The sequence below is a fragment of the Heliangelus exortis genome, chromosome 4 (genome assembly GCF_036169615.1).
Source record: "Heliangelus exortis chromosome 4, bHelExo1.hap1, whole genome shotgun sequence".
Classification (NCBI taxonomy): Eukaryota; Metazoa; Chordata; class Aves; order Apodiformes; family Trochilidae; genus Heliangelus; species Heliangelus exortis.
The window spans coordinates 21,953,832-21,974,617 of record NC_092425.1 but is presented as its reverse complement, the minus strand read 5'-3'; the positions used below and the strand labels follow the sequence as shown (position 1 = coordinate 21,974,617).

The following is a 20,786-nucleotide window of genomic DNA, read 5'->3' as shown; positions in this document are numbered from 1 at the left end:
CCAACGCGATGGCGGCTGCGCAGCACCGCAGTGCGGCTCTGCGGGGACTGCCGGTCATGTGGTTCCCGCCGGCGGTCCCGCCCGGAGCGGAGAAGCGGATCCGACGCTCCCCTCCTCTCCGGCGGGAGCGCGCATGCGCGGGAAGGATGCGGGCGGGCTCGAACTGCGCCGCGGCGCTGAGGGACGTGGTGAGTCCGACCTTGCCCGGGGCCGCGGGGGTCTGGGCTTGGCGGGGAGGGGGCTGGGCTGGCAGTGGGGCCGGGGAACTTGGCTTCCCCCGGCAGTAACCCCAAAATCGACGGCGCTGACGCGTCCTGTGTGGAGCGGGGTTGGCTGGGGGCGGGTGCCTGCCTATCCTTGCGGCTGGGTGGGTTGGTGGGTGCGTGGGTGCTCTGCGGCGGCGTTTGTGCCTCCAGCCCCCAGGGGCACCCCTGTGCGGGGAGCGGTCTGTGTCGGTAGGTCAGTGACACCTCCCGCGCTGCCGCCTTCGCCCGCCCCTGGCAGCAGCCATGCCCCCGTCGCCTTTGGGGACCCTGGGGGTCTCGGGCTGCTTGGCTTTTGTCGGGGAGTTGTAGGAAAAGCTCCTTTATCAGAGCTCTGCTTCTCACTCACGAATGTGGATTTCAGGCATTGCAGTCTGGCCTTTTTTGTTTTCTTGGAGTAATCCTGGGCACTCCAGAATCATGGAGTGATTTCATAATCCTTTTTGCAAAGCTACAAGGGTAGGTGCTTGTATTTTTATCAGCCATGCATATACATTTTTTATTTTTTTGCTTATAATACTTCGAGTGGGAATAAAATGAGTCCTGTGTTGGTTCTCTGATTTCATGGATAATGACAGCACTGCACCTGGAAGTTTCCCATGCCTTGTAAGGCTTTCCAACGGGTTTGACTGCGGGATTACTCCTATAGGTGCTTGGTGGCTTCTTTTTAGAGTGATTGAGGCTGCGAAGCATTTATTTTGTGGAGTGTTAGATTGAGCAGTACCTACCCTCCTCTGGGCGGTCCCTTTTTGTTCCTCTGTACTGGCACTGCTGTTTTGGGGTGCTTTGTGTTGAGCTTGACTGGAATCGATCTGTCTGGAAAAGTCTGCTCTCAGTACAACGCCAGTGTTCCATTGGATGAGGTCTTGGATGAAGTTCATGGTAAAATATCTGGGGGAACACAGAGCAGAGACTTTGAAAGGGGAAAGAAACAGCTGGGGGGTCTCTGTTTTCAAAATATACAGCTTCTCTGTCAAATGTAAAACTCTGCCTGGGTTCTAGAGGTTGTGGCTTTTTTTTTTTTAATGTTGGGTTTTTTTCTATTCCCGAAGCTGTGATTTACTAAATGAGATGAATGCACACTTGGACATGCACATAAATACTTTTCTGCTCTAATGCGCAGAGCAGTCCTTGGTTTACTTGAACTGGAAGAAGTCTCATAAGACGGAAACATAGCATGTGTTTTGAAACGATGAGAAATGATGACATTTTACTCAAGATATTTCTAAAAGGGAAAAGTATAGAATTAAGGCTTGCTAGTTTAGGTAAGAAATCTTTTAAGAGCTGTTTTTATAGCACTCATTGGTGTACAGGCTCCAGCAACTCTCCTGCTTTGCCACTTGCCCTATTCACCCCTGTATAATAACAGTCGATTGTAACTTCAGAAAAAGCATGTTGAAACACCTGCTAATTTTCATAGGTTTTTTTCTTTTCTGTTCAGGTAATTCTTGAAGCTATGGACATACTCTTTAGAATAAGAGGAGGCTTGGATCTTGCATTTCAGCTAGCAGCTGTTGATGGTATGTTTAAGATTGTAATAGATTTCTTAACATTTAGTTAAATAACCCGTTATTAATTAACTAGTTATGGTATTTGTTGTCTTGGCATTTCATGAGAAGTGTTTCTTCCCAAACCTGTAAAGAAAATAATATGAAATTTGTTATTTTTTATGTTCATTAATTTTCTGACTCTCTTTCAATCATATATTTTTATTTTAATTTGAAATAAACTTTAAATTGCCATTCTTAGGCAGTTTTATTTACATATATTTTCTCCTTATGGATACAATATTGGGGTCACTTTGCAGTTTGGATCCAAAGTTGACTCTGAAATTCTAAGCAGACAGAAAAAAAATAATGACTATGATTTTGTTTATGCAGGATTATAGTACTATTACATTTTTGTGGTCCACTCTTCCTAGAGCAGTAGAGAAGATGAGCTAGATAATTTGTTATTCTTCTGAATGTAGGTGATACCACATACTGCAATTCCATGTGATAACAAGGGAGTACAACATATGGCATTAAGAGGCTCTTCTAGTCCCACATTCTTACATTACTGTAACATTCATTTCAGAAAGTCTGCTCAATGCTATCTGTGGACATTGAGGTTTTTCTTTTCCAGAAATTTAGCTGAATACATTGGGGTTTGACTTTTCTAACACTGTGGATTTTACACACTTCTAGTACAGAAGTAAACTAGTAGTAGCCAAACCTAAGTTAACACATTAAAGAAATACAATTCAACATAGTCTTTGATGGCTTGACAGGCTATGTATAACTTCTTATATAACAAGTAATGTTTTTTAATATCTTTAGTGAGAAAATACTGGTGATGTGCAAAAGTTGCTTTGTCACATCCAAAGTGATTGGTTTGACTGTTCATCACATCAAGCTCTGAAAGATGACTATACCAGTAATACAGATTCAGGCTAACCAGGGTGTGACTTACAGTTACAAATTTATGTTGGCCAAAATTTTGTCTGCACCTGGACCGCAGGCCCTGCTTTTAAAAAAAATTTAGTATGATTTTGGGTTGTATTTCTGAATAACAATAGGAAGTCAGAAACATGTGACTCAGATTGAATTTTTCCTGGATTTACTGAGAAGACTGAATATAACAGTATGTAAAAGTTTGTATACAGAAGTTAATTTGCAACTGTTGGCTTGGCTAGGGGTTACTGATGTGAGAGCCAGCTACAGTGTAGCTTATTCTTCTGTAGTTCATTCATCTCTTCATATTTGACAGCATCTAAGAGAAACTATCCTTTTGTTCAGGCAGAAATGAGTGTAAATAGTTGAGACAGACCTGCTAAGTGAAGTCCTATCTCAGTTTCGGTTGACATAGCCACTTTTCTTATCCTAATAGCACTTAGGTTTTTATTTCAAGCTGAAACATACCAGACTTTTTAAAATGTTCTCCCAGTAACTGTAACAAAAGTGAGGCAATTTTCTAGGCTAATTGTGTCCTTATTGTGTTTCAGAGGCATCAACAAAAAAGGCAATAGGATATGTTTTCAGTGATCTTGCAAATAAACTGTCCTCAGATGTTCTTGTATTAAGAATTTGCCACAGCCCAGTCTATGTGTGGCCTAACAGTGGTACCAACACTGTTCCAGAGCTGACTGATGATTCTGCTTGTAAGGAGATAAAACGGTTTATACAGTGAGTATATTTAAATAATTAAAAAAAAAATTTACAACAAAAGATTAATTTCACATTGCAGACATTTATCTTTTTGTTGATACTTCAGATTTGATCAAGATGATGAGACCAAACGAAAGCTTGGCAAAAAAAAGGATAAAATGTTACAAGATACGGTATGTGTCTAACTACTTTAATAAATTATTATACCAGGCAACATATCATTTAAGCATTTTTAGATCTTCCCTCCCAAGGCTTTTCTGTAGATGAACAGACATTGACATGACTTAAAATAATGCTTCTGAACTCATTGACGTTTGCTGTGACAGCAGAGATCCAGCAACAGTAGATCAGTTTGTCTTTAACATTACTAGCTGGGTTTTTTTTTGTTTTGTTTTTTTTTAACCCAAGATTTTCATTATGAAATTTGATACCAAGTATCTACAATCTTACTTTTGCCTTCTTGGTGCATGTGCTATTGGTGTCTTTATTCTCTGCAGCAGCAGATAATCAATATAGACCTCATGTTGGAAATGACATCTCCATTAGCTCCTTTGGCTCCAGTCATTGAAAGGGAAAATAAGGAACACCACTACGTTAATATGACATTACCAGTTGATGTTGTTGTATCTGTTTCTCCAGAAGAAACATGGGGAAAGTAAGTGTTATCCTGAACCTGTAATTTTTCAGCTTTATTTATGCATTTTCCTGAAACAGTGAAGTAAATCTGTATCATTAATTGGTTTATTGGAGCTGCATATAGTATCTCTGTAATGGAATTTAATTGTGTAAATAATAAAAGTTCCTGTAGACCACTGTTAGCTTTAATAATCTTGAGACACAATCCTTTTGCTATATTCAAAAAATTCAGTTTATCAGTGTCTGATAGAATTGATAACTCTTAAACATTGCCTAGCAAGGAATTGAGAAAGCCAAGAAAATGTCCTGAAAATTCTTGTGTGTGAGCACACGTATAAGAGTGAGAGCTGGAATCTATTTCATGAGTTTTTGTAATCTCAGGACTTTGTTAAAGACTCCAGGTGGGTAAGTGAATGTAGAAAACGTTGGAGTCATCTTCTGTATTTTTTCCTTGAATTTTTCTGTAGGCTTTTACTCTAAAGGATGCTAAATTGGATGGGTAAAATGCAAAAAACCCTCTCAAACAGTAACGTATAATATTTCTTTCAGCAATTGCTCATTATAGTTGTGTTTCTGATACAAGACCAGGGTACCTCCACTTTGGAGAGTTGTTATTAGGGAACAGTTTCTTTGTGCAAACATGTTTGAGTAAAGCATGATAAGGTTCTGTCTTTCTCTGTGAGAGTGGAAGCCTGGAAGTAGTAAGTTCATCAGACCAGGTGCAAATATAAGTATTGTGTAGCTATCAGAGCTATGGGAGAAAATGACCCATTATCACTGTTCTACTTCTTAAGCATTTTCCCTTTTACTTTGCAGGGTACAAAATCTCTTGGTGAAAGCAATCCACAGGCAATTAACTGACATGGAAAGATGTATCATGAAATATATGAAGGGAATGTCAATTGTGGTACCAGAACAATTTCATTTCATGTTACCAGGGAAAAATCATCTTGTAACAATCTCTTATCCTACAGGGATTTCAGATGATCAACTGGAAAGTTACAGAAAGGTAAAACCAACAAATCAACAAATAGTGACAGTACCTGATTTTTATTTGTTTTTATTTTTTCGATGTTACGATTATTCTAACTGAAGTAATGGTAAACCTTTTCACTTAGCCAGTGGAGAATAAATATTAACAGATACTGCTGGTTTTAAATTTATTTTTATTATAGCTGAGGCAGTATACTGTGTGTGGAAGCTTGATTTACTGGAAGCTATTTTATAAAATGTGCCAGATTATGTTCTTGGAAGGGAACAATATAAACTTTATTTAGATAGGTTTTGCCTAAATTATACTTCCAATACTGTATTTTCATGTCTTCATTTTCGTGGTAGAATATCAGATTACTTGCTACATGTTACTACTTTAGAACTTTAACACATGTCCTGAAAAGGCTATGGATGGGATTTTATTTGCTCATTTTCGTTTCTTTCTTAGGGTTGTGTTGCTGAGTGCTCTGTTTGTTTGGGGGAGGGCTGCTTTTTGTGGCTCACAGCTGACCAGCCCTAGCTAGCTTCTGTTTGGTTTTTGCTTTCTGTGTTGGTACATCTACATAAACAAATACGGAGCAGGTGGAAAATATTGTGATGTGGCAGTCCTCTCAGGCTGAGACCTGCATGGCAGATTCTGGGCTCAGGGCACACCATTCCATATAGGGAGAGTGCAGGAAGAATCTTCTGCTGCCTTAGAGGTGTAGAAGCTTTGGGGTTTTTTCATTACTGGGTATATAAAACCTAATGTATTCGGGGCATTTGCAAAGGTCTCAGGCACTGGTGGGACATTAAGTCTTTTTTACTTGCTGTATTCTGTTCAATGTTGCCTGCTGATGCTAAGCAAGTGTTGTTGTAGCTGATGTTCAGAGTTGAGTCAGCTGCTGCCTGTGTTAATCCCCAAGGAGGTGGTAGTGAGGTGAGGGTCATTCTCTTCTCCCACATAACTGGTGATAGGCAAGAGGAAATGGCCTGGAGTTGCACCAGGGAAGGTTCAGATTGGATATTAGGAAAAATTTCTGTACTGAAGGAGTGGTCAGGTATTGGAACAGGCTGTCCAGGGAAGTGGTGGAGCCTTCATCCATGGAGGCTGTGTTAAAAAACCAGGTGGACATAGCACTTCATGGTATGGTTTAGTTGCCATAGTGGTGTTCATGGTTAATCCTGATGATCTTGGAGGCCTTTCCCAAGTGTAACGATTCTATGATAATCCTAGATAATCTCATCACTCCTTTCAGTCTTAAACTTGGTGAAATACAACAATGTATCTCTTTATGATGCTGCCATATAGTAAACAGTGCCTAAGAGATTTAAAAGTAGACAGAATCTTCTTAAACTATGAGCTCAGTATCTTTATCTCAGCATGTAGTTTTTGCATGTCTTCATTATCAGTGAATATTAAAATTCAGAGTGTGTATACATACACTACTACGTAGCTAAAGCTGTAATCCTTTTCTGTTATGATGTATTTTACCTTACTCCCAGTAGATACTTGTCACTCATGGTACCTTCAGTGGGGCTCCAGCAGCAGGCATTATTTAACAGGTCTGCATAAAATAGTGGGCCCTTTAGAAAGGAGGCAAGCCCAGAGGGACTGCCTTCAAGTAGTGAGATCTTGTAGTAAACGTACACTAAATATTAATATATTAAAATCTGCTTAATTAAATTTACTAAACTATGCTCTTAAAAATCTTCATGTCTCTATTGCTACTTACCATGTGGTTTTTCTCTTAATCCAAAAGTTGAATTTTGCTCTTTATTTTTATTGCAACTTGCATGTAGGAATTACATGAGTTATTCAATCTGCCTTGTGACAGACCATATTTCAAGAGAGCAAATGCTTATCATTTTCCAGATGAGCCATATAAAGATGGGTATCTCAGAAATCCACATTTACATCTTAATTCACCTGGTACAGAGTCTGGTATGGTAAGTTTAAACTGAAACATTCGTAAGGAAGTATTTTTTATTTTTCTGGAGATCTGTTTTGAAAAAAAGTCATTTTGACAGTCAGTATTGTGTAGATAAGAGACATCAAAGTAAAAGATGTGGCATTGTAAGCTGTAAAGATTCTGTGCACATAGTGGCATTGTTTTAGCTGTATTTATCCCAAAGAAACTGGCTTTTCTCAAAACGGATATATGTGGTTTTAGCATGTACTTTGAAGGTTTCTCTGAACCATGATGAGACCCTAAAACTGTGAGTGGAGATATTTAGGAAACAAAATGTGTGAACAACACCCCTTCCGTTCTTTGAAAGATTTGCAGTCCCCAGCTGAAAGTTTTTACAGTGCAAGTGACAAGTCGTATCAGTTCTCTGAAAAGGGAGGTATGTGTGATCAGATGCATTTGTGTTCTCTGTTTCTGTGCAGGTGTATTTAGTACAGGGTGTATACAGTTACCACCACTACACGCAGGATCGGATCGATGACAGTGGCTGGGGCTGTGCCTATCGGTCTTTGCAGACAATCTGTTCTTGGTTCAAGCACCAAGGGTACATTGATACACCTATACCAACACACAAGGAAATTCAACAGGTACAGAGCATTTAAGCAGATTCATTTTTTTAAAGCATTTGTCCAGAATTTGTGTAGAAAAGATTGTATAGATTATATTTTAAATAATTCCGATTGGTGTGATAGTTTTAATTTATCTCTTAAATTGAAATTTAGTAGTTCTGAATTATTAATTTTAACAAGTTCTCTTATAGGACAGCTGTCTCCAAATGTTTCTCAGTGCCAGGTGACATTATCTGTACAACTAAGGTCCATTAAAATAGTCTTCTAAATATTTCCTTGCATTAATGTTCTATTACAAGCTCCAATTTTGACATTTTCGCAGTTTTTGACAAATGAAAGAAAAAGAACCCAGTGTGTCGTTAAAATCAGATAAGTCCCCAGGTGCTATGAATTGATTGATTGATTGCTTTGGCAGTTTTGCCTTCTGGAGTAGTGGGCTTTTCCTGGGTTTTGTACTCCTTCACTGCTTCTTCTATTGCAAGCTCAAGTGCATACATGAATGTCTTCATTTCTGTTAATGCATTGAAGAAAAACCATAATCTTGGGTAGGTAATATTGTATGCCTATCAAGAAACATTGCAATTATCACCAGTCTTCTAAAAATAATCATTTGCATTATATTTATTTACCAAGTATTTCTAGTAAAGCTTGATTCAGTCAATAAAACCACTTTCATCATGCTTAGCAGGGATAGGAGCACTAAACTTAAAACTGCATTTCCTGAACATTTCTCAGTCCACACCTAAACCTTAAAGGAACTGAAGTCCATTCTCTCCTGGTGTATTTTTAGACATCTAGAAGAGGGCAGGAGACTCTGGGGCTTTGCATCCTGAGTGGAAAAGCTCCCTCACAAGTGCTGTAACATAAAAGCCTCAGAATGGAGAAGACATAAACAACAGCCTTCAGTGTATTTCAGTGGCCTCGTCCTCAGAGCACTATTTTATAGATCCTTTTCTGAGATGCTTTGAGTGGGAATACAGGTACTCCAGTCTCTGGATTCTGCACTACAAATGATGCTTTCCATCATTAGGCAGCTGAGTGCTCACCATCCCAGCTTGGAAGTCTGATGCAGACCTGGGGTTATATTCTGTGCTTATAGGTAGTGTCTGTATTAGTATTCAAGTGACAATTCCAAAACGGAACCATAGCGAATAAATTTGATATCCATTTGTCTGACTTTTTTCACTAGCTATGTTCAAAACAAGTTCCTGTCTATATAAACCAACTTTGTTCACGAAAAGTGGTGGAATTGCTTGCTATATGTTGTTGACTTTTGTTCTTATTCTTCATCATGGTGTTGCAAAGGCACTGGTTGATGCTGGGGACAAGCCTGCAGAGTTTGTTGGGTCACGGCAATGGATCGGTTCAATTGAGGTACAGCTTGTTTTGAATCAGCTTTTTGGAATAACATCAAGAATACTATTTGTCAGGTAAGAATTAATATCTGTTTAGCTAAGTAATTATTAAGAAGACTGAATGCCTTAAAATGCAAGTTCCTGTTAAAATACATGGGATAGTAGAGGCAATAGATCTTTAAGGATTCTTTGTTCACAAACTATATCCCTTTACTTATGCTAAGTGCTTCCAGGTGTTGCTAAATTTCTTGAGGGCTTGGGGTTCCAGTTGCTATAAATTGCTTAATGAAACACCAACAGATGTGGAATTTGGCCTCTTTCTTGATGCCACAAACATAAGTGTTGAAGCAGACAGTCTGGTGCTCATAATGAACTGAATGCACACTGTCAGTAAGTTATAACTTCATCCATGGAGCTAACTCCCCATCCGTTCAGGATTGAGGCAAATTGCTGAGCAGCCTGGAAACAGTGTTCTCTTTTCTGGGTTTGTGTGTCAGATTTTAAAGAGGGGATTTGTTTCTGTTCCTGACAATCTGATGCTCATACATAAGAACTCTACAAATACACTTAGGAGAAAAATAATAATGTTCAGTATTTACCAGAATTTATATTACTAGTTTTTTATCAATTAAGCAAATGAACAAATCCCTGAACATTTTATGATAAATGGAATAATGAAATAAAGAGTACCTACTAACTTGACACGTATGAAAATTCTGGTCAAGCAGCATTTACCATTCACGAGTTATGCTTATTTAGAGTAAATTTGACTGTAGATATTTTAAGAGACCATGTGACCATGATGGTGGTGATTCTTAATGGTAGAAAAATAGTTCATAGTTCTTCAATATTTTGTAAAGCTTTATACAGCTAATTTTAATCGTTTTTGTTCCAGAGCTTGTGTTTGCAGGTGATCCACCTGCAAATTATTTATAGCACCTGTGACAGGCCCTGCCAATATGAAAAGTTTTTATTGTTGCACATCAAAATATAGAATAGATTCCTTTGTGAATGGGGTAGAATTCCTCAAAGTGCTGCTACAAGGGCACACCAGTGTTTTTCAGGATTATGAAAAACCAACATCACTATCATGCCAAGAAGAACAAATGTTATGCAGCTTTTTCAGCTGGTCACTGGTGGTTGTCATTTCTTCCTGGGGCTTATTTCCAGCTAGCACCTCTACCTCTTTATGGAGATAAGACTTCTTAGCTGCACCAGCAACACTAGTACTGAATCTATTTTGGTAAATGCACCGTTTCCCCGAGTTCCAGGTTTGTATTCTGTCTGTGTTTAAACCACCTCTCTGGAACTTGAAGCAGGTGCACAAGCTTCTTTTGGGTTTTTAAAGGGTTAGCCACTCTATGAAGAAATCTATAGGCAAGATATTTTTAGTATCTGTATAAAATTACTTGCCTAGCTTCTGTCATGACTTCAGGTAGTACTGTCAGTCTCCTAGGGGGAAAGTGAGTCTCCATCAGACAACTCTAGCTCTGAATCCTGGAGTATGCACGAGTGGTGCCTGTGCCTCTCTTCCATGTAGGCTGCTTTTGTCAGTGGCTGGTTCCCACAGTTGGAAGCAGAGAGATAATAACAAAATTCAGTTCAGTATTGCTATGAACAGATCACAGAATCATCCCAGTTGGAAAGGACCTCTTGAGATCATCAAGCCCAACCCTTAATCCACTACCACTGTGGTTACCAGACCATGGCACTGAGTGGCACATCAGTCGCTTCTTAAAAACCTCCAGGGACAGAGAATCCACCACCCCCCTGGGCAGCCCATTTCAATGTCTGATCACCCTCTCTGTAAAGAATTTTTTCCTAATACCTAACCTAAACCTCCCTTGGCAGAATTTAAGTCCATGCCCTCTTGTCTTACTGATAGCTGCCTGGGAGAAGAGACTGACACCCCCCCCCCCCCCCCCCCCCCCCCCGGCTACACCCTCCTTTCAGGGAGTTGTAGAGAGTGATGAGGTCTCCCTTTTCCCTCAGCCTTTTCCTCATCTTTGGTAACTATGTTTCCCCCTATGTCCAACAAAGAATGGAGGTTTTCCCTACCCCTCTTCTTGCTGTTGATGTATCTCTAGAAAGACTTTTTGTTATCCTTAATGGAAATGGCAAGATTAAGTTCAAATCGTGCCTTTGTCTCTAAATTTTCTTTCTGCATGACCTAACTAGATTCCTAAACTCTTCCTGAGTAGCCAGCCCTTTTTTCCATAGTTTTTAATCTCTCATTTCTATCATAATTTCCTTCAATATCTCCCTGTTCAGCCAGACCTGTCATCTTCCCCTCTGGTTTGCCTTTGGGCACACAGGGACAGTCTGCTCCTGTGCACACAGGACTTGCTCCTAGAAGTGCACCCATCCCTCCTGGACCCCTTTGTTTTCAGGGGCTGTTTCCCAGAGCACACTCTGAATCAGTCTTCTGAAAAGGCCAAAATCTGCCCTGCAGTAGTTCAGCGTTGAGGTTTTAGTGATGGCCCTCCTTGCATCCCTGAGTACTGAAAACTGTTATTTCATGGTCACTGTGCCCCAGATGGCCTCTGACCACTATGGTACCTTATGTGATTTGAGCTATGATTTTTAAAGCCAGCTTGGGCGTAAGTGCTACAATTGCTTGTGTAATTTCAGTGGAAACCTGTCTTGAGAGCCATCATTATAAACACCTTTATCAGTAATTAATTTTTGTTGTTTCTGACTAAATTCTGTTATTTCTTTCTATATATTGCTGACAGATGTAGCCACTCTGTTTCTTGGGCACTTGGAGGGAGCTTTTGGGGCTTACTAACTGTCCCTGCTCTGGGAGAGGAACAGGGAAGGTGTTTAATAAAAGCTGAGTGACTCCAGGTGCTGCAGTGGCAATTAGACTTACAGCAGTTCCTTTGGTCCAACCAGAATATGTAACTTACATTTAAAAAAAACCTGTTTATTCAGATTGTCACAGGATGTTTACACAGGAAAACTCTTTTAAGTCACTTTCTGATCAGCTACCTATGCAGTTAATAAGTATAATGCATAATGAGAGAATTAAGCCTAGCAAGGATAACAAATCTATTGTTTTCCTTATCTAGCCAAGGTTCTGAACTAGCACTGCAAGGAAGAGAACTTGCCAATCATTTCAAGACTGAAGGAACTCCAGTTATGATTGGTAAGTGCTTGAGTATTGAAAAATGCCAATGAAAGTAACAACATGATGAATTTAATTTAAATAAGAACTAATTGAGTTTAGTTTCACCAAAACTTTAGATTAATTTAAAATTAAGCTTTTCCCAAGGGAGTCTCTAAAATAATACAATTTCATCTGGCTGGTATCTTTTCACTCAGTATTTCTAATACATTTGCTAAGAAAAGACAATTTAAATAGTGTTCTTAAAAAGTGCTGTTAAAGGCAGAACTCAAGCAGATTTCTGTCCTCTAGAGAAGCAGAATTTTGTACAATTCCCCAAAACCTCACATCTAGAAGAGTAGTGTTTATCTGGCTTTAAAGAGGATATTACCCAAATTCTTCTTAAGATCTGTTTTAATCATTTGAAACATTGGTAATGCAAGAAATGCCATGTGTAAGAAAGCTTTAACTTTTACTGAACTATTTCCAAGGCAGCTGGAGTTTAGAAAATGAAAAATATTGAAAATACCATTTTCACCTTTAGCAAAACCTTAAACTTCAGCAATTTTTGTAGTCTGTATTTGGCACTTTGTATAGTGTTACTCTATCAAATCAGAGGTGCCAGAAATCCAGATTTTGGTGTAAAATATTCTTGGCCTTTCATCTGCCTTTTTGTCTGAATTTCAAGAATTTAGAATCCATTACTGAAAAGTCTTTTTGTGTGTAACTTACCCTTCAGTATGATGCTGTCTTGTGGAGCAGTTTAATTGTTGTTTGGAGGGAGGGGGAGAGGTTGGCTTTTTGGAGTCTGGGTTCTGATTTTATTTTTTTTTTTATTTTTTTTTTCCTCACTTGTGTTTCCTTGTGGGTTTTGCAATTCCTGTCTTGTGTGGAGTCATTACTACAGTGTTCCAAGGATGTAAACTCATTGTTTTTTATCATTTTTATCTGAAAGAAACAGATAGATGCTAGACACAACCTACAGACAGGTCATCAAAATATCCCCTTCCTGTTTGCAGGCTAGAGAAAGGGGAGTCAGAAATTACTACTCTACCCCTAACATCTATTGACAGAACTTAGTAGAAAACAGCAGATAGCCCTTATCCAGAAATTGGGATTTCCCTTCTAATTTTAGTCCTTTTACAACCAGGAAGTTTTCCAGGTCCATTTTCTACAGTTAAGTTTATTTAAAGAAAAACTGAACAAAACAGATGTTTGAAATATTCTTGACCTCATTTGGTGAAGTGCTGAGAAAGCTACCTTGCTTACATGGAAAGAAATTGGAAAGTAAATTCTCTACCTGTAGTAAAGTAAACCAAATAATCTTCCCTAGTTGTAGTAGAGATATATTGTTTAATAGTGTGAAGAATCTAATGTAGGACAGCTTCAGAATGATTTTGATTATCAAGCAAATCTGTTAGAAAGTGTTGATGTACTTTTATTTTAGGCTTACATATTTAGCTGATCTCAGAGAAAAATTTAGCAATTTCTGTTCTTCCTATTTTAGGTGGAGGTGTTTTGGCTCACACGATACTAGGAGTGGCTTGGAATGAGATAACAGGGCACATAAAATACTTGATTCTAGACCCACATTACACTGGAGGAGAAGATCTGCATGTTATTTTGGAAAAGGTGAGGCTTGATGCATATACATACCTATGTGCATATATATATATATATATAGTTTGGCATTAAGCAAATAATGTGCAGCAAGGTACAAAACCATTCTATGGCTTCTCCATTCCTTATGGAGAAAGTTTGATCCTGGTTAATCTGCATACCTGATACTTACCGTTAGTTTATGAAACTTCAGTGTCTTTGGGGAAGATGAGTCAGCAACACTGAAGTTTTAGTATAAAGACATTTTCTTCATTTCTCTGAATTAAATCATCTCCCCACTTACTTTATATTTACAGTAGTATAAATGATAAATGTGTTTGGTATGTATGTATGTGGATTGTATAAATCTGTTCGGCATTTAAAATGCTGTTTCTGAAGCAGAGAAGCAAACCATTTATGTAATGTTTTAGAAGTTGGTAAAAAAAATCCTGCACTAGGCATTCTCAAATCAGGCCTTGAGCTAAGATTAAAGGGCAGGTACTGAGCTGTTTTGAAAAATCTGGGAAAACTAAAGAACTAGAGGGTATGTGAAGCTATTTCTGTATTTGAAGCTACTAAAAGGGATGACACAGCACATTACAGAACAGTAAACGTAATGTCAGAAACCTAAACTGTGAAAGTGGCTAAATCATCCTATAGGTATTAAGTAATCAAATTATTTTCTCCACATTAACTTACAAACAGCAACTTTTATCTCATGTCTTTATCTGATACCCTCGGGTTGTGCCCAACTAGAAAAGCTGTTGAAGAAACATTTTGCTAGCCCCATAATGATCAAAGCTTAAAATGAATACAGAAAGAAACCATATCCAAAGAACATGTAGAACAAAAGGCTGTTGCAGTTTTAGTGTGTTCAGGAATAGTCCAAGAGGATAAAACACATGCAGAACTCCCTAACCTCACCGAAACTGCAGGGGCAAGGAGGAACTGAGGTGGACTGCAGGTTTGCATCTCTAATTCAAAACCACCTCATGTAATTATGTGGTACTCAGCAAATTTAAGAGCTTTGTTAAGACTGTTTTTCTGTTCAATCATGATCAACAGAACACCTTCTGATATGAAGAGTTCTGTGTGGCTTTGAAGTATTAGCTTTTACTTAAGGCAAAGATTCTTCAAGATGAGAAATGGAAACAGAATGATAAAAAGTTTCAGGATAAGACTAGGCTCTCTGTAGCTACAGAAGGTAATGGGGAGTGGGGAAAAAAATGAGATGCTACTTTTTAGGAGCAGATCTGGGGTGGGGAGAGACAAATGGGGAGAAGGAGATTGGCAAGTGTTTTCTCTTCGTGTTTCCAGGCATGGAGAGAACTTTTATTGCAATTGTGTATTGCTGCATTCTGTAGATACTTGAAAAGAATTCATACATCTTAGATGAGAAGCAGTAAAATAAAATAGATCTAATTGTAGTAAATAGGAAAACAAAACAAAACAGGTTTTATAGTTGATTTAAATGCTGTTTTGCTTTTCTTTGGACAGGGCTGGTGTGGTTGGAAGGGCCCGGAGTTTTGGAACAAGGACGCCTATTATAATCTGTGCCTACCTCAACGACCAAAATCTATTTAAATTCCACTCTATGCTGAAAGCCAAAATGCTATCTGATCTAGATAAAATTGTTTCATTTATCAGAATAATAATTTAAGTCAATTTAATCCCAGTTGAAATAGAAATGTTGCTTGAGTAATTTAAATTAAGAAATATTTTTTAATGAAACCTCTAAAAATGGGTTGTCTGCTATGAACTGTATTTCTTACATTTATTAAGTAACTAATACTGCTCTATTTTGTCCAGGACAACTTTATGTTTATATAGCATTTTGATTATGCTAAAGTCTTTACAGAGTAAATGCCCAATCCTTTTATTTTATGGAATTCTTTCTTGCCAGAAAGATGAACTGCTCTCTACCTTTCAGGTTTGATATAACCAGGTGTCTTGTGCACTGTGAATCTCCTCAAAGACATCCTTTGCTGCTGGTCCTGTGGATAACAGCATTTTAGAAGAGGAGTAGGAGAAAAATGGCTAAATTTGCTGAATTTTATTAACTTTGTTTTCATATTTACACAGAAAAAAAGTCATATAATTATTATAAACACATTTATTTATAGCTGTACGAATACCACTATTCTAGGAGGGGGAAAAAATGTCTTCTGTAAGAAGTAAAAATAAAGGAGCTTTCCTCCTTCTCAGAAGGAGATCATGTACCAGCATACATCTGGCTGGTCAGTGCATAGTCCAGTCATTTCATTTTGGGATTTCAAACTGTTTCTTGTCAGCTAGGAGACAGGATCTGTCTGATGAACAAGAATTAGTCTATCTAATGCTATCAAAACATGAGGACACACCTGTGTTGTTAGTAAAGGCTGTCTGTTTGAGCTACTCCATCAGTTCAAGTGTTTACAATGTCTTTACCCCCTCCCAGTGTTAAAGTCGCCTGTTCAGTGCCATTCCCCATACACTGTCCATTTTTTTTACTAAACCATTGTCTGAAATACCTATACAAGTTGATACTTATTGTCTGGTTTCTAAGTCTGTTATGTATCTAACACCAAAATTATTTATTTAAATGCCAAAAGCATTTTTAAAAAATGAAAAAAAAATATGTTCTGGCTTGTAGTAAACCAATGGTATTACACACCATCTGGTCTTCTTCTCTTCCTGCTTATGGATCTGTTAGTTCCAAATTCTTGTTTCTGTCCAGCTGGATCCTCTCTCAACAAGCCACGTTTGTCACTTAGTGAGCAGGCAGACTGTCCTCTCAGTTTCATTGTCTGAGTGTGCTGAACTGTGGTGAGGAACTTGGCACAATCTAGAAAGCCGTAAGCCAGTGCAAGGTCTGCTGCTGTTTGTCCACTGTTGTTGCACAAGCTGAGAAAGAGATTTAACAGTAACCATGCAGCTGAATTGGAATATGTGTTATGAGCAACCACTGGTCAAGATTAATTAAGGGGGGTAACTATAGAGAGTATCAATCCCAAGCAGGCTTTTCAACGGTAGCACGTGGGTCTGCTGATTGAGAAGGCTGGTATTAAATACAACAAGGACTAATTATTTTAAAAGAAATTTATAAGTCTGACTGACTTAGCATATCATAAAGGCAAGAAAGAAGAAATGGAAAACCAGCAAGGAGAGAACTTTCTATCAGGAATATTCTTTCAGTAGTTAATGTGGAAGTCTAAATATGGAAGTGAACAATCTATGCTCTGTGCTACTCTGGTGTTTATGGCAGTTTCTAATACTGTTCTTATTACTAGGTCATGCTATATGTACATTAGCTTGCACTCTAAACAAGAAAAGGTACTGTGTAAAATGTACCTATCCTTTGACACTACTACTGAAACAACAAAATGTAGTTCAACTTACTCAATTTTAGCATCACCAGCAACAAGGAGAGCAAGGCATTCCAAACTCCCAACTTTTGCTGCTTTGTGAATTGGGGCTTCTCCAAGGCAATCCTAAAAACAGTTTATATTTAGGAATTATTTGAAGGAAGGGAAATAGGATGAAACTATTTTGTTTTCCAGCATGACTGTTTACCAAGTGTTACTCTATATACTACTATGTTGTGAGTCAAAAAAGATAGAAGTAATACAGCTAGTAAACTGTACTCAAGTGAATGCCATTAATTGTTTCATGTATTTATCACAGCGAAGTAGAAATACTGTCCCATGCAATATTAATCCTTTAACTAAAATATTTACATGTAGTACACTCTATATACTGATTAACAGTATCCTTCAGCACTGATCAGGGGTTGCTGTAACCAACAACTTGCTGCTACCAACTCAGAAATACAAGCAAGTTAATCTTTACAGCTAGAGGAAAAATGTTTACGTTTAAGCGTATGAGGTAGAGGCAAAAGTTCAGAGGAAGAAGATGCTCAATTGAATAAGAGATTAAGCTGGTTTTTCTTACACTGCATGCAACACTGTAAGTATGAAAATTGCATTAAATGTAGCAGAGGAAATACCTAATGCAACTGGTTCATGCTAGAATAAAGTTACTCTAAAATAAGCAACCCCAGATACCTCATGCAATACATCTCTAAATAAAAACTCCCTAAATTAAAAAAAAAAAAAGTGAATTTCTAAATTTAATTTACTGATGTGATATTTTACAAGTGGAAGAAATAAACCTTTTCTATTTTTACCTGTTGGTTCAAATTTGCACCTGTCTGCAGTTGCCAAAGTAGGAAAAAAGCTTCACCACCACAAGCAGCCAAGTGAGCTGGAGACTGACCAAAGGCATCTGCAGGTGCGTTCACACCAGTTCCTGCCTCGAGCAGATTGCTGGAACTACCAGACTAAAATGAAGAAGATAGCAAAAAAAAAAAAAAAAAAAAAAAAAAAGGGAAAAAAAAAAAGTGTTACTTTTTCATAGTGTAACTATGGCAAGCCTTAAGAACACTGCAGAAACCACCCTCCTTGCAAATTTTGGACGTTTATGTTGAGAATACCCTTTCCAAAATCAAAAAATTAAAGCAATCCATGCGTGACCTTTTTTTTTTTTTGCTTTCAATCTCTTAACAAGAATTCCTGATCGATAGCGGCAGTGTGCCCCGACGTACCCAGCAGCAGCAGTTCTGGGCTCCGGTAAGCCCGAACCAGCAGACAGACCTTCCCCCCCGCCTCACCTCTGAACTGCAATCCAGCATCAACATCGCCTCCCTTTTCCCGAGCACGTTTGGCTCTCTCACAGCTCCGCTGCGAAGCTGTTCCCCGTCCCCCTCGCCAGCCGTACCCGTAGCCGTGCCCGCAACCCCCGGCAGCCGCCTCGCGGCACGTAGGCAAGCAGGGAGCGGACGGACCGGTAACCGCCTGCCCCCGATTGGCCTCCCCGGGGGCGCTGCGGGGCCTGGGCCCGCCGGCGCGGTGCCGGTAAACGGGGACTGGGGCGGCCATGGCGAGCGGGGCTGACCGGCACGTCCCTCACACACTCGCGGCCGCGGGGGGGAGGAGGGCGGGAAAGCTGCCACCTTCCCCAGGGTGAGGAGCATCAGAAAGTTGGGAATGAAGCGAAAGATGATTTTCAAAGAACCCTCAAAGCCTTTTGGGTATGATAGCCCCTTTTCATGAGAACCAGCCAGATGCTATCAACAGAACTGGAAACAATCCATTTCAGGTGAAAGCAGCTTCAAAACAGCATTTTCCCTCAATTTTCTAAGTTTTGTAGTGTCTGGGAATTTGTGTTACAACCAACAGCTTCTGATCAGTGGAAGTGGTGAAGTCCCGTTTGCTAGCCTGAAGTTCCATGGCCAAGTGCCCTTTTAACTGAATTGCATTAAGAGTTTGCGTTGGTTTTGCCCCTAATCACTTTCTGCCATGATCTGGGGTGAGCATCTGGGGCGTCTGCATCTAATTTGCAACAGAACCTGGAAGTACATGAGATTCGGGATGCCCAAGCCACAGTCTGTCCTATCCTGTCACGTATTGTCACACTGGCCATTAAACTAGAACTGTTATTTCCACAGTGCCCAGGCCCCACGTGGCACTGCCTCTCTCCTCAGAACATGCACCAAAATCCAAAGGGAAAACATCAATGTTACTTTCTCCATCTTCCTTCTGTCGTGTGTAAGGCCATGAGACTCCAAAGCACTGCTTGCCGCCACCAAAGTCTCAGCTGGGGTGTCCAGGACAGCGAGGGGGACAACCACCAAGTGCCACCCTCTGCAGGCCACCTGCCAGCCCCTCCAGGCACCCGCCCCAGGGCCCATTGCCAAGGGCCCGTCACCATTACCCACCAGGACTGGGTCCTCAACACCTTCAGCCAAGCAGTCAGTGCCTGGCCCGGGCCTGCAACACCTGAGGCCCCCCCTGACACCTCCCCGGGCGGGAGCTGGGGCTGTGAGGCTGCCCAGCAGACAGCAAAGGTGTTCAATGATGTGGCCTCCCCTCCTCAGGTTGGTTTTTAAGCTCTCCCATGGTGAATTCAAGGTCACAAGGGTCGTTTTGACTCCACTGAAGTTTTCCCTTTTATCAAATAATAGCAAATACCAAGATTCATCATATTCTTTAAAAAACAAACAAACAAACAAAGTAACAAAAAGGGGACATCACCAGCCTCAGACCTTCAGGGAAAAACCCAAATGTGTGTCCATTTTTAAGCTGAGAACTGCAGTCATACTGCTTTATGTGCAAAAGCAGAGGAGCTGTTGGTGCAGGGAGGGGCAGCTGGAGATCCTCTGGCACATTTCCTGAAAGGGCAACTGTACCACGAAGATGGGGTTTCTTTATTTTAAGTAAATATTATAAAGCTGAGCATTTTCAATGCTGTTTCAGGGAAAAAAACACCTTAAAGAATTACAAGACATGCCTCTGCCTGCTTTGCTAGGTTTATTTTTTTTTCCATGGAAATCACCACATGTCCCCCATAAATACACCTTTCTAACACTTTCCCCAGGAATCTAGGACTGCCTTCCAGCTCTGTCCAGATCTCCAAAGCACCAGATAAGTAAGCAGGGGCCTATCCCTACAGGCATTTTAAGAAGCAAGCAGTGTGTATGTGAAATGTGTAAAAATGGAAACCAAACTGTATATCAAAGTGTAAAACATTAGTTGCACAAAGATGGTTTTTAAGGCACTTTCTGTTCTAATATGGATGCTAAAGAAGACTGTACTTCTACCATTGTTCTGGCAGTAGTATTTTTAAGTTAGGCAAATGAAGAATTACCATTGGAAGAGTGAGAAGAATTGAGATTGAAGAAATATACTACAAAGAAGAAAGAAATAAGAAGAAATGAGTTAATTTATTGGAGAACATGATCTTAAAGAGTGGCAAGAGGAAAAAAAAGTACAAATAGGATGACAGGGTAGGTAACACGATGGGAAGGCAAAAAAATGAATGAAGCTGTGTGTTAACAAGTCAGACTGTCTAGTGTTTAGAGGATTGTCAGCACAAATGAATATATTCTGATGGCTTTTAGAGGTGGTTTGTTTGTTCTGTATGCCTCTGTAAATTACCACATTGGTTTACTTGCAAAAATAAACATCTTACTAAAGTTTCTTTTTTGTGCATTGCAATATGAATTGTAGTAAACTATGAATGAAAAAAGAACCTTTTATAAAGAAAAGTTTCTACTGCATTGAAACAGGGTGTCCATGCTAAATTCTAAAAGTGTAAAAACCCTGTTTCTAAAATACTTCTGAGGTCCTGGGA

At 39.4% G+C, this 20,786-nt stretch overlaps 2 protein-coding genes and 1 long non-coding RNA gene across 4 annotated transcripts; 1 reads left to right on the top strand and 2 right to left on the bottom strand.

Moving 5' to 3' along the window:
- Window positions 1–40: 40 nt before the first annotated feature.
- UFSP2 (UFM1 specific peptidase 2) lies at window positions 41–17,780 on the top strand. 2 transcript variants are annotated; one of them, XM_071743305.1, is made up of 12 exons: window positions 41–188; window positions 1,705–1,783; window positions 3,247–3,427; window positions 3,516–3,582; window positions 3,910–4,064; window positions 4,862–5,054; window positions 6,821–6,967; window positions 7,410–7,574; window positions 8,862–8,986; window positions 11,983–12,059; window positions 13,525–13,649; window positions 15,114–17,780. In XM_071743305.1, exons 1-12 carry the CDS (start codon window positions 57–59, stop codon window positions 15,198–15,200), a joined length of 1,533 nt encoding a protein of 510 aa, XP_071599406.1. In that variant the 5' UTR covers window positions 41–56; the 3' UTR covers window positions 15,201–17,780. The 2 variants fall into 2 exon arrangements, with proteins under 2 accessions (XP_071599406.1, XP_071599405.1); XM_071743304.1 differs by having other exon boundaries at window positions 3,907–4,064.
- Window positions 1,655–3,944, bottom strand: LOC139795963 (uncharacterized). The gene is made up of 2 exons (XR_011725776.1): window positions 3,860–3,944; window positions 1,655–1,897 (listed from the first exon to the last, which is right to left on the bottom strand). It is a non-coding gene; the product is annotated as an uncharacterized lncRNA (long non-coding RNA).
- Window positions 15,537–19,349, bottom strand: ANKRD37 (ankyrin repeat domain 37). The gene is made up of 5 exons (XM_071743310.1): window positions 18,265–19,349; window positions 17,782–17,934; window positions 16,995–17,086; window positions 16,270–16,499; window positions 15,537–15,610 (listed from the first exon to the last, which is right to left on the bottom strand). Exons 1-5 carry the CDS (start codon window positions 18,625–18,627, stop codon window positions 15,543–15,545), a joined length of 906 nt encoding a protein of 301 aa, XP_071599411.1. The 5' UTR covers window positions 18,628–19,349; the 3' UTR covers window positions 15,537–15,542.
- Between the last annotated feature and the right edge of the window lie 1,437 nt (window positions 19,350–20,786).